Source organism: Myxine glutinosa, chromosome 2, assembly GCF_964187855.1.
Source record: "Myxine glutinosa chromosome 2, kmMyxGlut1.1, whole genome shotgun sequence".
In the NCBI taxonomy this organism is placed as follows: domain Eukaryota; kingdom Metazoa; phylum Chordata; class Myxini; order Myxiniformes; family Myxinidae; genus Myxine; species Myxine glutinosa.
This window is the reverse complement of record NC_136262.1, coordinates 179,712,833-179,727,788: the sequence shown is the minus strand read 5'-3', so window position 1 is coordinate 179,727,788 and position 14,956 is coordinate 179,712,833. Positions and strand designations below refer to the sequence as shown.

The 14,956-nt window shown below is 42.6% G+C and overlaps 1 protein-coding gene across 2 annotated transcripts in view; it reads right to left on the bottom strand.

Annotated features, from left to right (window-relative positions):
- Positions 1-9,906: 9,906 nt before the first annotated feature.
- Positions 9,907-14,956, bottom strand: part of LOC137421039 (heterogeneous nuclear ribonucleoprotein Q) — a 142,069-nt gene continuing 137,019 nt past the window's right edge. For both annotated transcript variants that reach the window (XM_078771985.1, XM_078771986.1), the window contains exon 14: positions 9,907-11,084. In XM_078771985.1, the coding sequence (XP_078628111.1) occupies positions 10,687-11,084 (398 nt within the window). In that variant the 3' untranslated portion in view covers positions 9,907-10,686. The remainder of the gene's footprint in view (positions 11,085-14,956) is intronic.

Below are 14,956 nucleotides of genomic sequence, written 5' to 3'. Positions count from 1 at the left end.
TGAAAAAAAAAAAGAAAAAAAAAATTTGAGAAATTGTCTCAAAACAATTTGTGCCTTTTCTCGATATATCCGGCAGGTGGATTCACAGTCAACGGTTTTACGAATCGTGCGCCAATCGCTACGCCACTCATCATTATGTACATGTTGAAGAGACTGTAGAAAAGGTAATATTGCTTCTAAATTTTTTAAATCTAATCAACATCAAAACGTTTTGTTACCTGGTTATATCATCTTTCCCAAGTCATCTCATGCACAGAAACCGTCCAGTTGGGATTCATCGGAGGACGCAGCAGTCACTTGTGCGAATTTTCCACAACAAAATATGCATTTTAAAAACCAAGCACCTCTGAAGAAAAGGAATCTATGAGTTAAGAGGCATGTGCTTTGGCTTTCTCCATGCCAGAAGTCAAATCTGATTTCAATTTCATGGTGTGTGTTTAAGAGTGACATGCATCATTAAACAAGAGAAACAATGCAGCATCAATACCGGATGATCCTGATAGAAATGGGATCTGCAATTATCGACAATACGCTACATAATGGCCAAATTGGCACAGGAGTTGAGAACCTTAAAATTGTCTTCTGGTCTGCACGGCTCTGGTAAGAGAAGGCAACGAGGAAATACCAGAGCCTTACAATGCTCCATTGTTTGAGAAGCCTCTCTCCAGTCTAAATCAATAGGACCATTTTGATTATATCCCCACTTCTGCATGGTCCAACTCCAGTCCTGAGGTGATCGCGACATAGCCAAGTTGGTCATGTTTCACCAGCTCCTTTTTACAAGGACACCCGAGGGTCACGTGACAGCTTGTGAGGTCTTGATTGGAGGTGTGCTGACCAAGCATCTATCCTACAGCTGTGGGGGGGTTACCATCCAGGTAGTAACCCTAAATTAGCCATATATTAGCCAATCTGTGAAAAAATTTAAAAGAAGCTAGTTTCAACTGATTTTGGTGGGTATGGGTATGGACAACTTCCAAAAAAAAGTAAGGAGGGATAGGGGTTGGGGAAACCTTTTTATTAGAGGTCAAAGGTCATTGACCTCTGCCTAAATCATATAAAATTGTATTTCAGCAACAAAATATGGTATATAGATGATCTTGGTGTCAAAATGCACAGGATTACGAAAGAAGATGACATAAGATAATTATTGACCCTTGGGACCAAATCCTGACCTCTGAAAATGAGGTCAAAGGTCAAAAAAGCTGTTTTATCACTAAAATGTCATATTTATAACAGGAAAATTACCATATTATATAAAAATGAGCAAAAAAAAAACCGAAGAGGTTAATTTCAACTTACGTGGTGGATATGGGGGTTATTATTTATTCCAAGAGCAGAGGGGGAGGGGGAAATTACCTTTCTTGGGATCAAATGTCATTGACCCTAGACTAAAACACTATATATTGCATGAATGAAGTCTTTGTTTTGTCTTTGTTTCAGGAGTGATTACTGAGAAAACCTAGCTAGCCTACATGTACCTTGACTACCCCAGTGCAGTGAGATGTCCCAAAAGTTCCCTGAGGCCTTTGGAACAATACTGTAAAATAACAAAAATTACCAGGATGGATATATGTGAAATATGTAGTGAGGACTTTTCAGAAGCAGGAAAGCTACAGAGGTTGTACAGAAAGGGATATGAGAATCTAATAGAGCAGTGTAGACTTATCAACAACTCTTCATTATTGGAGCGATTGGAACAAAAATGGAGTAGCAACACTCCTATGACAGTCCATCGTAGATGCCGAACCCTTTTCATGCAAAAGGAGCCAGATGTTGAGGAGCAAGAGCATGCGCCAAGACCAAAGCGACAAAAGGTGTCTCAAGCAGTAAATGATGACAAAGTTGATGGTAAGATAAAGTAATTCTTTACTTGATTCATGTAAATTTCATTAAGATTCCAAGCCCATACCTGTTTTATGTTATTTTGTTTGAATTTTGAATGTTTGAAGTTAGTATGGTGATTTACATGGGATGGCAACTAACTTTGTCCATGTTTTCATGTAATGTTTTCAGGCCAGGGTTCTACTCGATTTCCGTACAGTGAAAGATGTTTCATATGCAATGAGGACATCCATTTTGATGAAAGACATCCTGATAGACAGCAGACCATACATCGAGCATCAACTATGACGCTAAAGAAATCACTTCTGAGAATCGCAAGTGAAAGAAAAGATAGTCTTGGAATGGCTGTGAAAGGACGCTTGGAAGGAATGGCAGATCTTGTAGCGGAAGAGGCTGTCTATCATAATAAATGCTACTGTTCCATGTACAATGTTCCAGGACAATGCAATGTAAGTATATTAATACAATATACATACATGTACATATTTGTTAAGTTCCTTGTAATATGGGGTACTGCGGAATAGTAAAGTATGTCACAATGTGAAATACATTCAAATATTCACATTTCAAAAGAGGCATTCAACAGTTGGTCAAGGCTTATAAGCGGTCATTTTGAAATAAACGCAGTCCTACACACATTTAAACAATTCATTTTGAAGAAAATTCGTTTGATGAAACAAGCTAGTTTTTTGTACGTTCGTCCTTGCAGTTTCTTCATACTGTTAATATCTTTTTCCTTCTCCATTGCACTATTTCTTTATAATTATTTAATAAAATGACGTACTTTGTTTCTTTTCAATCTATCATGACAATGAATGTTTCTATTTTTCTTCAGAAACCAGGCAGGCCTGTACATAGTTGCAAGGAAAATGCCTTCCACCAGCTTTGCGGATGGCTTGACAGTGAAATGGAGAGTGGTGTGTATACAGTAGGTCGACTGCATGAACAGATGAAGACAATAGTAGGTGATGACATTCCAGTTTATCATGAGAGATACTTCAAAGAAGCACTTGAAAGGTACTATGGTGATAGTATATTCATTACTAATCAAGAACGTAGGAAGGATGTTGTCTGCTTTAGAAGCTGTACAGCAAGCATCATCCGAGACTACCATGAGATGAAAACTGATGATGAAGACGCAAAGAAAAGAGCCATCATCAAAACAGCGGGTTCATTCATTATCAATGACGTCAAGCTATCTGTTGACCAAAAATGCTATCTGTTGGTATCGCGCCAGACAACCTTCTGAAAGTAATTTGTTGCAACTGCAAGGAAGGGGAGAGGCAATGTCAAACAATGAGATGTAGCTGCATGAAAGCTCGCATGTCGTGTGTATCTGCATGTGGAGTGTGCTGTGGGCATTGCGACAATGGAACAGATCGCATAGATGCAGAAGAAGAAATTGGTAGCGATGAAGAGGAAACAGACTGAGTATTATTAATTTGTTGTTGCCGATAGATACTGTAAGTTCTAAGTTGTGAGTAGTATTCTGCAAATTGTTGATTATAAATTCACATATACTTTACATACACAAACTATTTGACACTAATGAACTTTACCCCCCCCCCCCCCCCCTGCTTATTTTGACCATTAACCTCGTATTTTGGTGGTGAAGAATCCATTTCATATTTAGTTTGTATCTTGGTATAATTCTGTTACTGTTACCAATATGATATTTGATATGATATTTTGGTGATAAGACGTCTATTTTTGACCTTTGACCTCATTTTCGGAGGTCAGTAATTGGTTCCATGGGTCAGTCATTATTCTATGTCATCTTCTTTCGTAATCCTGTGCATTTTGACACCAAGATCATCTATATACCATATTTTGTTGCTGAAATACAATTTTATATGATTTAGGCAGAGGTCAATGACCTTTGACCTCTAATAAAAAGGTTTCCCCAACCCCTATCCCTCCTTACTTTTTTTTGATAGTTGTCCATACCCATACCTACCCAAATCAGTTGAAATTAGCTTCTTTTAAATTTTTTCACAGATGAACCTTAAGTTAGGGATACTAAGGGGTTAAACAGCATGAAGGAAGCTATTCCTTGGCTTCAACCTTTCAGGTGCTGGCTCATGTTGGAAGGGCAGATGGTGAGATTAAATTCCTACTTAGTCTTTTCTATTTGTGAGGAAACTGTCCTTCTGATTGGTAGTGGAGCAAATAGAGAGCGTCCACTCACATTGGTTTAAGAGAACCAGAAATAGCTTTTCAGGCCATGTTGAGGACTGGATCATTTTTATTGGCATGCGAGGAATGCCCCAACCAAGATAAACACATTCGGCTACTGAATAGCACAAGGCCAGTGCAGAATTTTGTATGGTCCCCAGGTTTGTTCCCCATTTGGGGTTGGTCTGTGTTACGTATTACCTCCCCAAACCCCAGTTAGGGTACACCTCAAAGTCTGGAGCGGGAATGTGGCAGAAAGATTTGTTATTTTGAGTGTTCTAATAAACCATGGTAAAACAACACCAATGCAATTGCAGAACAAAACAAGTAATTATATTAAGAACTCTCACATACACAATAATAACACTATTAAAGAAAGTACAATTAAAATGTCACTTGCATCAAATGAACAATACATATGATGGTACCATCCTTCCCCAATGCTCTCAAAGCAATGAACTCACGATACGCTAAACGTGAGTGGAATGTAACATTCCCCAAAGTCCGTGCACAAATCCCAACGCGGTGAAGGTCGAAATCGTGCAGAACGGCAAAACAACAGGCATGTATTGGCATGGCTGTGGATGAGAAGTTACGAGGTGAGAGGTCGATATGGGAATTGAGCCGATATGGAAACCAACGGCAATCCACACGGTGAGGTCGATATGGAAATCCCAATGACAAAACAAGATGTACCAAGCTGACAGCCTCTTCGAGGACAAAATGGCGTATCAGCCTGTAATGGAGGCGCTTCGTCCCTCCAACAATAACTCACACTTGGTGATAAAACCTGAGACGCAGGTTGAATTGCAATCGCAATATATGACGATGTTGCGGGCACAATCCCTTTCCTGGGAAGCCTCAACTCATTCGCGACCAATATCAAAAAAATCTGCTCGCAGCCTCGACGCGATTCATGGCTGTATCTCTATCATGGCCATTCTCCTTCTCCACATTCCGGTTCTTTGCCGCGTTTTCCTTTTCCCTCCACAAACATTTATTTTTTACCTTTTACTAAAGTCATCTCCATTTCACACAAAAATCTTAACAACAAAATTACCTGAAACTAAAAATCCTACAAGTATAATATAACAACAAAGGCGGAAGTGACGGATCTGTAACAGTATGCTTCCTCAAGGTGTTGTTTCTGACTCCTACCTTCACCTGTCTTCATGACATGATCTTTATAGCTGCCGATTTGCTCCAGGGTAACTCCAAGATCTGTTGGCTTGGGGTTGTGAGTCAGTCTTCTCCCATCTCAGCAGATATTTAGCTTTCGGTTTGCATCCCTGTCTGTCCTTAAAATGAGTGAGGGCCTGCTCCACTTTGTCAAAGGATTGATCCTGGGATGCAATGCAGGATCATCAGCATACAGGAAACTCCTGGTATTTGGATGTATGGGTCAGTCATTTGTTTAGACATTAATCAGTAAGGGAGCAAGAACATTGCCTCGAGGTAGTCCATCCTTCTTCTGTCTACACTATCTGCTGTGATTACCCCAGAGGTCCACAAAGAAATGTCTACTTGCAAGCATGTTTTGAATCAGATCTATCAGTCTAGAATTTTTGTTATCTGGAATAACTTCTGCACAAAAATCCTGTGATTTACTGTATTGAATGCCGCAGACAGGACAAAGGCAGCGCGTAATCCACCCTTTCTGATAACCATCCTCATCAAACTTAGTGAGGTTCAGGAGCTGCTTTGTGCAGGACTTTCCAGGTCTAAAACCTGATTGCTCAGGGATTAGGTTTTTTTTTTTTTTTTTTTTGTATACAAGATCGAGGCTCGTGAAAGAGCTAACATTAATCACACAAAAAGACAAACCGACACACAAAACACAAAAAACAAGGGGAGCGGCAGACAAGATGGGGAGAGAGGGGGAAGGACACAAAAGAGAGGGGGAAGAGGGGGAAGTTCCTGATGTTGATACACAAAGGGGGCGAAACGATTTAGAACGAGTCTCTCAAATAATTTGTATGTGTGACAAAGGAAGGAGATGGCCCAGAAGCTCTCGGTGTTGGTTGGACCTTTTCCAGGCTTCAATACAGCCACCATGCCTGCTAGTCACTACAGCTTTGGGATCTTGTTGGTAGTCAAGCAGCAGTTAAACATGTCTAGCAATCAATACTACCCAATATATAAATGGTTAATCAGACTGGTGTTCATGTTATTAGACATTTTAAAAAGGAAGGAATAGAGGATATCTGCTTTACTTTGAGACAACACAACAACATGCATTTTAAGGCCATTTTCCCTGCTAGAGCGGGGGTTAGCCTTGCGGTCCCCATGACAATCTTCTCCATTTTGCCCTATTTTCTGCATCTCTCCTTGTTAACCCCCTTGCCCGCATTTCTTCTTCCACCATCTTTAGCCAAGTCTTTCTCGGTCTTCCCCGTCCTCTACTTCCTTCGACATTCATTTCCATCACTCTTCTCAACCAGTCACTTTCATCCTTCCTCAACACATGACCAAACGATCTCAAACTGTTTCTCTTCACAGCCTCTATTCCCATCATCTTTCGCAATTCATCATTTGTCTTCCTCTCTCTCAACGATACTCCGCACATCCACCGAACCATTCGCATTTCCACCCTTCGTTGCTGCTCCATGTTCATTACCCATGTCTCGCTCCCATAAATCATAACACTTCTCACACAAGCAGCATACACCTTTCCCTTCAGCTTCTACGACACTCACCTTATCAGTACGCCACTCAGTTCCCGAAACTTCTTCCATGCACATCTCACTCTTGCAACCGTTGCCGAGTCTGATCCACCTTCTCCATTCAGCATGTCTCCGAGGTAGCAAAATGTTTTCACACCTTCGAGCTTCACGCCGTCTCCAAGATCCAACTCAACATTTCCTCCATCTGCAGCTCCCTCTGTGCACACCTTACATTTGAATGTAGCTGCCACACTGGTTAATGACCCTCAGACCACTACATTTTTGATGAACCCACTCAGTGCACATTGTACATTGAATGGAGTTCACTCTGACACCCTTCCTGCACACAACCACTTCCCAGTTCTTTCCACCTCACCACATGCTTTACCACTTGCCATTACCTTCGTCTTTCCTATATTCACCTTCAGACCTTTTGTCTCCATACATTCCTTCCACTTGTTCATCTTTTCCTTCAGTCCATCCACACTTTCCGCAATCAACACCAGATCATCTGCATACAACAACTCCCACGGTAAACCCTCCTTTACGTTCTGAGCCAGCACCTCCATCACAGCTACAAATAGTAGTGGACTTAGTACCGACCCCTGATGCACTCCCACCTTCACCTCAAACTCACCACTGTTCCGGTCCTTCGTCCTTACAGCTGTGCGCGCTCTTTTGTACATTGCCATCACCACTCTGATCAACAATTCCTCCACTCCTAACTTCCTCAATGCCCATGTCAATACTGCATGTGGAACCCTATCGAATGCTTTCTCCAGATCAAGAAACCCAAGAAACAACTTCTTCCTCTTTTCCATGTACTTCTCCTGCAACTGCCTCACAATAAAGAGCGCGTCTATCGTTCCTCTTCCTGGCATAAATCCAAACTGCATTTCGTCGATCTTCACCTTCTTCCTCCCTCTCCAACACCCTTTCCAATACCTTCATTCCATGTTCCAATAACTTTATCGCTCGGTACGAGCCACACTCCAGAGGGTCACCTTTCCCCTTGTATAGAGGGACGAGGGTACTCGGTTCCCAATCCACTGGAATGCGGCCGGCCTTCTTTCACCACTAGATTACAGATCTCTGTCATTCTCTTCACACCCCAACTTCCTGCTGCCTTCAACATATCTCCCACAACTCCCGTCGGCCCTCTCGCTTTTTTACTCTTCATTGCTTTTATCGCTTCCTCAACTTCCTTCTCAGTTATCTTCTCTGCCGGTCCTAAAACGGGGTTACTCTCTGTTGCCATCCCATTCATTCTCTGCATTCAACAGCATTTCCATAAATCTCTTCCATCTTCCTTTAATTCCATCTGGGTCCACAACGATTTGTTCCACTTCATCGTTCAAGCAACTCACCCCCATCACATCACACCTCTCTTTCGCTATCTGCTTTGCAATCCTGAATACCGCTCTCTGACCCTCTTCCGAATTCAAGCTTTCTCCGAACATTTTCCTGCACGCCTCCTGCGCCTTTGCTACCTCTTTCTTTGCAGCCTTCTTGGCTGCCTTATAACTTTCATGCTCTGCTTTTTCTGCTCCCGTACCCTTCGCCTTCTGCCACTCCTTGAACTTCTTCCTCTTCTCGTCAATCCTCTTTCCAACTTCCTCATCCCACCACCATGTTTCCGAGTGCCTCGGTGGTCCTTTTGTCCATGCACATACCTCACCAACGGCTCCCAACAGACGATCTTTCATTGACATCCAACCACGTTCAAGCTCAATCTCATCATCCTCTACCCTACTCAGCCTCTCTTTTAATGCCTCCCTTACTGTCACATCTTTCAACCTCCACACCTTCATTCTCGGTTGGTACTTCACCCGCCGAGCTCTCCTCGCACCTTTCACCCTTATGTCGCAGACAACCAAGTGGTGCTGTGAAACAGCCTCCTCCCCCGGGATCACCTTTGTGTCCCGGAGGTGCCCCCTATCTCGCCTACGCACCATCAGGTAGTCAACGGTTGTCGTCGACCCACCTGATGTGTATGTAACAAGCTTATTATCCTCTTTCTGGAACTGAGTATTACAAATCAACAAATCAGCTCCATCAGAAAACTCCAAAATCCTTTCACCTTCTCCATTTCTCACACCATATCCGTAACCCCCATGAACTCCCTCAAAACCGTCCATACTCCTTCCCACATGTCCATTTAGGTCTCCTCCTACCACAACAACTTCCTCATCTTTCACGTTTTCCATCAGCTTCTCTATCGCACACCAGAACTTGTCCTTCTCTTCATCGCTCCGACCAATCTGCGGAGCATATCCCGAGATGAAGTTCACCAAGAGCTTTCCAATCATAATTTTCACCATCATCAACACATCACTCACTCTAGTCACACTCACCACACTGTCTACAAACTCCTCAGAAAACAGGACACCAACACAATTCATGCCCTCCGGGAACCCTTGCCACACAAACTTGCATTTCTGTCCTTGCCTACCCTTCACCATTCTCACACCACTTCCCTTCCATCTCGTCTCTTGCACACAACATATGTCCACTCTTCTTCTGATCAATACTTCCACCACTTCTCCTGATCTCCCTGTCATTGTCCCTACATTCCACGTCCCAAACCTCAGAAACCGATCTCCACTTCGGGCTGTACCCTGCCCATATGTAGTTGTAATTGTCATGGTTCTCTTTTTGAGGCAATGTTTTTATGGCCGGATGCCCTTCCTGACGCCAACCCTCTTAGTCGCCTCTTACGACACGCAGGGATACGGTGTACCTATTCTAACCAGGGTACACACCGGGAAACTTTGATAGATAAAACCTAAGGACATTTTTTTATACATAGTATAAAAGTTGGTTGAACCGGGAGGTAAAGGGTTAATTTTTGCAGTTCGACTCCACTTTGACAAGTCATCGTGCATTTTCCTGAACTTGCAAAAACAGTCCCACGGTATCCAAAATCACACGACGAAGTTCAAAAAGCACATCGTGGTTCAGTCGATACCGCATTTGCTTCCAAATCCTTTGGTTTCGGTTAAAATTTGGCTAAAATGTCATCATTGTGGTGCAGCATCGAGTTGACTCCTCTTACCTCAACCTCCTGGTGGAAACCTCCCGCTGGTTAATCTTTGACACTGAAAACGTCAGAAAGACTAAAGCTGGTGTCCAACTACGATACGACACACGGAAAAGGAAAAATAGAAAACGGCCTGTTATGCACATCGACGTAGGCAGGAGCATGCAGTGATAGATCAGAATGCGTGATTGTATGAAAGATTTATTTTAATATCAATGTGTGATTGGAAGATACATCGACAAAACAATGCATCAAACTTGAGAAGACAAGACATGAATTGACTGGATAAAAGCAAAATATAAAACCCCAGCCAATCTTTAGGTTTGCATGAACACACAGATTTTACCATCACTGTATGGCTAAACTAAATAAACGTCCCACCACCCACAATGCAATTATGCTCTCACAACCACTTTTCAAACCTGGATTCACTCCACCAAGGATTGGAAATCAAACCACATTTTTGAAATGAGGAAATTCAAAATTCAGCACCGTGTCCCTCGAGGGCGAAATGATACAAGGAGCATTCAATCAGTCAGTCGTTGGTTTTCCAAATCGGTATGATGCACGCCATTACAAAACAGTGCGACATCAAAAAAAGAATTTAAAAAACAAAAAAAAACCACGAAGGTACAAAGTTAAACATCAACCAGCACTGCTGACAAAATGTTCCCAAACAATGGAACAGGAACTCCATAGTAATGGAAGTGTCTCAGAACATTTTATCGTACAAGAATGTTTGAGATGACCCGGGGCATCTCAAGCTGAAAAAGCAAGCAAATTTGAAACAAGCCAAGCTAAATCGCCGCAGATACAGAAGCAAAGCTACAGCGGCTATCCATGATGCAGCGATTCTAACACTAACTATTATTTATTAAACTCATTAAAATCCTTTACCTGAAAACTCCAACAACATTTTTCCCCTTCGTAAATGTGGAACCCCTCTCCCCTTCACAAGCATGGTTACCAGCGCCCCCCGTAATTATCCTGGTTGTAAAACCCTCCATGCCCACCCCCTAGTGGTTGCTGCGCTATTGGTTGTGATGCCCAAGGCACCTGACCTCCAACCTGTCTTCGTTTTGTCTCTGGCTGGAAAACCCCCTCAAACTTCCTTTTTCCTCCAACACCACCTCCTCCCCTAACCATGCCACCACCTCTCCTGGGTCCATACCCTCCCACTCCCCTTCTGCTCCCTCCTCGAAGAGAGGTGCCGTAGCTCGATTGCGTGGCAGAATAACCACCTCCAGACCTTCCTCCAGGGACGGCTCCGTACGAGCTCATGTGAACGGAAGACAATCCTCTGTGTCCTCCTCTGCCACCCCTTGATCGAGGCATTTGGTTCCAGCTTTCTTCACAATGACCTGTTTTGGGCAATAAAAACATGAGCAACCAAGCAAAGAGGAGAAAGACAGAAAACAAGCAAAGATGGAAATGGCGGAAATTTACCCCATCGACCAACAAGCCGTGCACATACAACTTTACTCCTGCCCCCCAACCCCCGCCCTCATTCCCCTCCATAACCCTTACCGCTACCTGATCTCAATTTAGTTTCCCTCCTTTATCACATCTTCCACGGCTCCCTACTCATTGATATATAACCGGAGCTTCCCTTTCCAGTGTCTCGTCGCACTGCTAGAGGCCCAATCGACTATCCCGAAGGAATTACCTTCTCACTTTGATCAAATCACAAGGACAAGCCCTCAGAATTGTGACACGTTTTTGAAGCAAATTCAGCCATTTACCACATGGATGGGCAGAGATGTCAGGACAAAGCCATCACAGTTAGAAAATCAAACCAATATATTTAACTGTGAATGATGTGCTCGTACAGGTGAGCAAAGGTAACCAAAACCATCAACTCAATAAAAGTCAGCCACAAAGACATCATCAATTATTCAATTAAATCAATAATTAATTAGAAAAGAATTAAAAATTGCCCAAAATATCTGTGCAGAAAAATATTTTAGAGAACAGACACTAGTAGGGAACTCTATGTTGATATAAACGTTCTTAACCTGGACCAAAATGGCAGATTCAATCCAATGCAATCAGGTTACACTGATGTAAAGGGAGGCAGAATGCTTACAGATGATCCAAATTGATCGGAGAGATGTAGCTTAAAGGTTAACCGCACGAGGGGCGCTCTGAGCAAGCCAGAAACAGTTTACGAGGGCCAGTATTGGTTGGGTCGCGAGCCTGGCTAAGGTTACACACGGATCCAGCTGCGGATGGTCGACCCATTCAAGTCTCCATGGATGATTTCTGATTGATTTGATTTCATTTAAGTCTCCACCCATTCAAGTCTCTGATGACTGTTGTACAAGCATTTTTGGTCAGGAAATCAGAGATGGTAGTTTAACCAGAACCTTTCAAGTTATGATGTCACGTTTACCCCATCTACGGACTCAACCAACTTTGGAATAGTCCCCTCCCACCCCCACACATTCTCCCAACCTTCCCACTCATTCTGTGCACTCAACTAACTTTAGATTTGGCAGAGAAAAGAGAATTAATAAAAGAATTTTTTTTATATGTTCACCAAATACAGTATGTACAAAATCAATATTGTATATCCAATAACTCTCAAGATCAAACCACAAATTTCTCTATTGATCGACGATCCCAATCTCTCCACCCCCGTACACACATGATGAAACTGGAAGATCTAGCCCAAAAAGAAAGAAGGGACATTTAAAAAGTTAAAAGGAGGTGGGGACGGGAGGGGAAAAGGTGAGGGTAGGGGTGACAGGATGTCTGCATTTTTTTTTTGCACACAAATAGACGGCCGTAATAAATACATGGGACCTGACATCAGCCGGGTGTATCGTTTTGATAAAAGATTGCCCTTCCAGATTCATAGAATCGTTGTAGGCTGGTTAATAATTATAATTTAACGAACAATTGACCTAACAAAATGTTGTTTTCTGGCTCTCCTGATTGGATACAGTTGTGGGATTTTTGGAATGATTTGAGTTTGACTTCAGTCAGATTTGCCCAGTAGGAGGAGAATGCAGGTTGTTTCAGAGCAACTGCTCCATCACAGGATTCAGTGTACCATGGGTGGGAGGATGGGGATGATAACTGAAGACAAGATGCAATGAATCTGTGCATGAGAGAGAGCAGGTGTCTGTGGAAGAGGTTCCACGCTAAGTTAATATCAGGGGCAGTGGATATAGGAGACCACTCCTGAAGTGAGATGGCAGCTTGCAGTGCGTGCCAGCTTACCTGAGTGAACTGCCAGACTCGGCGGCACTGAGGCCGTTCTCTGAGAATGGCCAGAAAGTTGACCTTCACAAGCACACGATCAGATGAACTAATTGAAGCAGATGAAGAGCAAGAGACATATGGCAGGGAAGTTGGTCACCACCAAATCCAGAAGGGAGGATTTGCCACCATTGGAAGAAAGACATGCAAGAGGTGAATGTGGAGTGGAAGTCGCAGCCAGAGGTACACCTAAGGTTTAGGAGGTGTATGAGCAGTACATGTAGAGCGAGAACTGGAATTCTTCATGCAACTCTACTGCCAAGATGGGGTTCAGGTCGATCAAATCAGAGGAGACAATAGTAAATGAGACATACTAACGACTCAGAGACGTCCTGTGGGAGGAAGAATCTTCTACTATAAATGGATGAGGTGTGTGTGTATATGTCACTGTGTGCGTCTCACTGTGCGTGTGTGTGTGCGCACTGTGTATGTATGTGTGCGCACTGTGTATGTGTGCGCACTGTGTATGTGTGTATGTCTCACTGTGTGTGAGTGTGTGTGGTGTATGTGTCACTGTGTGTGTGCACTGTATGTGTGTGTGTGTCACTGTGTGTGTGCACTGTATGTGTGTGTGTGTCACTGTGTGTGTGCACTGTATGTGTGTGTGTGTGTGTGTGTGTGTGTGTGTGTGTGTGTGTGTGTGTGTGTGTGTGTGTGTGTGTGTGTGTGACTGTGTTTGCCAGTGTGTGTGTGTGTGTGTCAATGCGAGGAATGTTTATTGTGGAGCTCGACTGGAGCTCTGATGTGGAATGTGATACACCGAAATGATCGCCATGGTCTCTGAGTTTATGAGGCATAATTAACCCTTTGTGTATGGGATTGTTTTGATAATCCCGGGATCCCCAGCAACCTAAACAAATTTAAAAAAAATAATTCTCGAACATCGATAAATTTGATAAAACGGGATTAATTTGGCATTTTGGTATGGGAATGCAACCACGTACTGACGATCTATTTATAGGTAGAGTCGATGACGTGTAGTAATGTCATCCGGACTCAAAACTTTTTCGCGGGTTGCGGCACTGTACGTCATCCGTACTCAAAGGGTCAACGACAAAGAATATTACATGCACACCATGGTAAGGTGTATCGAGCAGCTTATTAGGTCCTTCTGGGCATGGCATTCTCATTACAAAATAAATAACAAAGAGAATGATAACAATGCATGAAAGCATATATTAATTAATACATATAATACTGTTATGGTTTTGGTAGTGAACCCCGGGGGAGAGCATTCATGAACACGTAGGAATCCCCAGACAGTTATTTCTTTAATTTATGTGGTAGGTTGACCATTGCCCATTGTCCAGGGCTTTGGGAGGGGATATGCATTGTGAAGTTAGTCTGTGTATTCCGGTGTGATGTTTCCCCACATACCACGATCTCTCTCTCTCTCCATCCCCCATCTGTCCGTTGCACCAATCAATCTCTTAGTCAGGTTCACTATGTTAACAAATATAATTTCGTTCAAAATTTTGGTAGATTAGCAAAACTATACATTTTTGGAATATTCAGAGCATGAGGAATCCAAAAATTAATGTTTACATTTGCGTAGACACCTTTGCGAAAATGACACTCAGGACAGTGATGAAGAGAGTCAGGTTCACTATGTTAACAAATATAATTTCTTTCAAAATTTTGGGATTAGCAAACCTGTAAATTTTTGGAATCTTCAGAGCATGGAGAATCTGAAAATCAATGTTGGCATTTGCACAGACACCTGCATGGCCGCCATTTTGGATTTTGAAAATGGCCGCCATAAAATACATATTTTGCGTGATCTCGGCTTCTAGTCAACCTAGAGACTTAATTAAATATGCTAATCCTATGTTTTCTGGGTCAAGGAATCCAATAAAGGCCTCAAAATAGTGCTCAGCATTATAGAAAAGCAACAAACAAAGGTAATTGAAAACCATTGTCTTTATATTTGTGATATAACTGTATTACATAATGCATGATATTGCAAGTC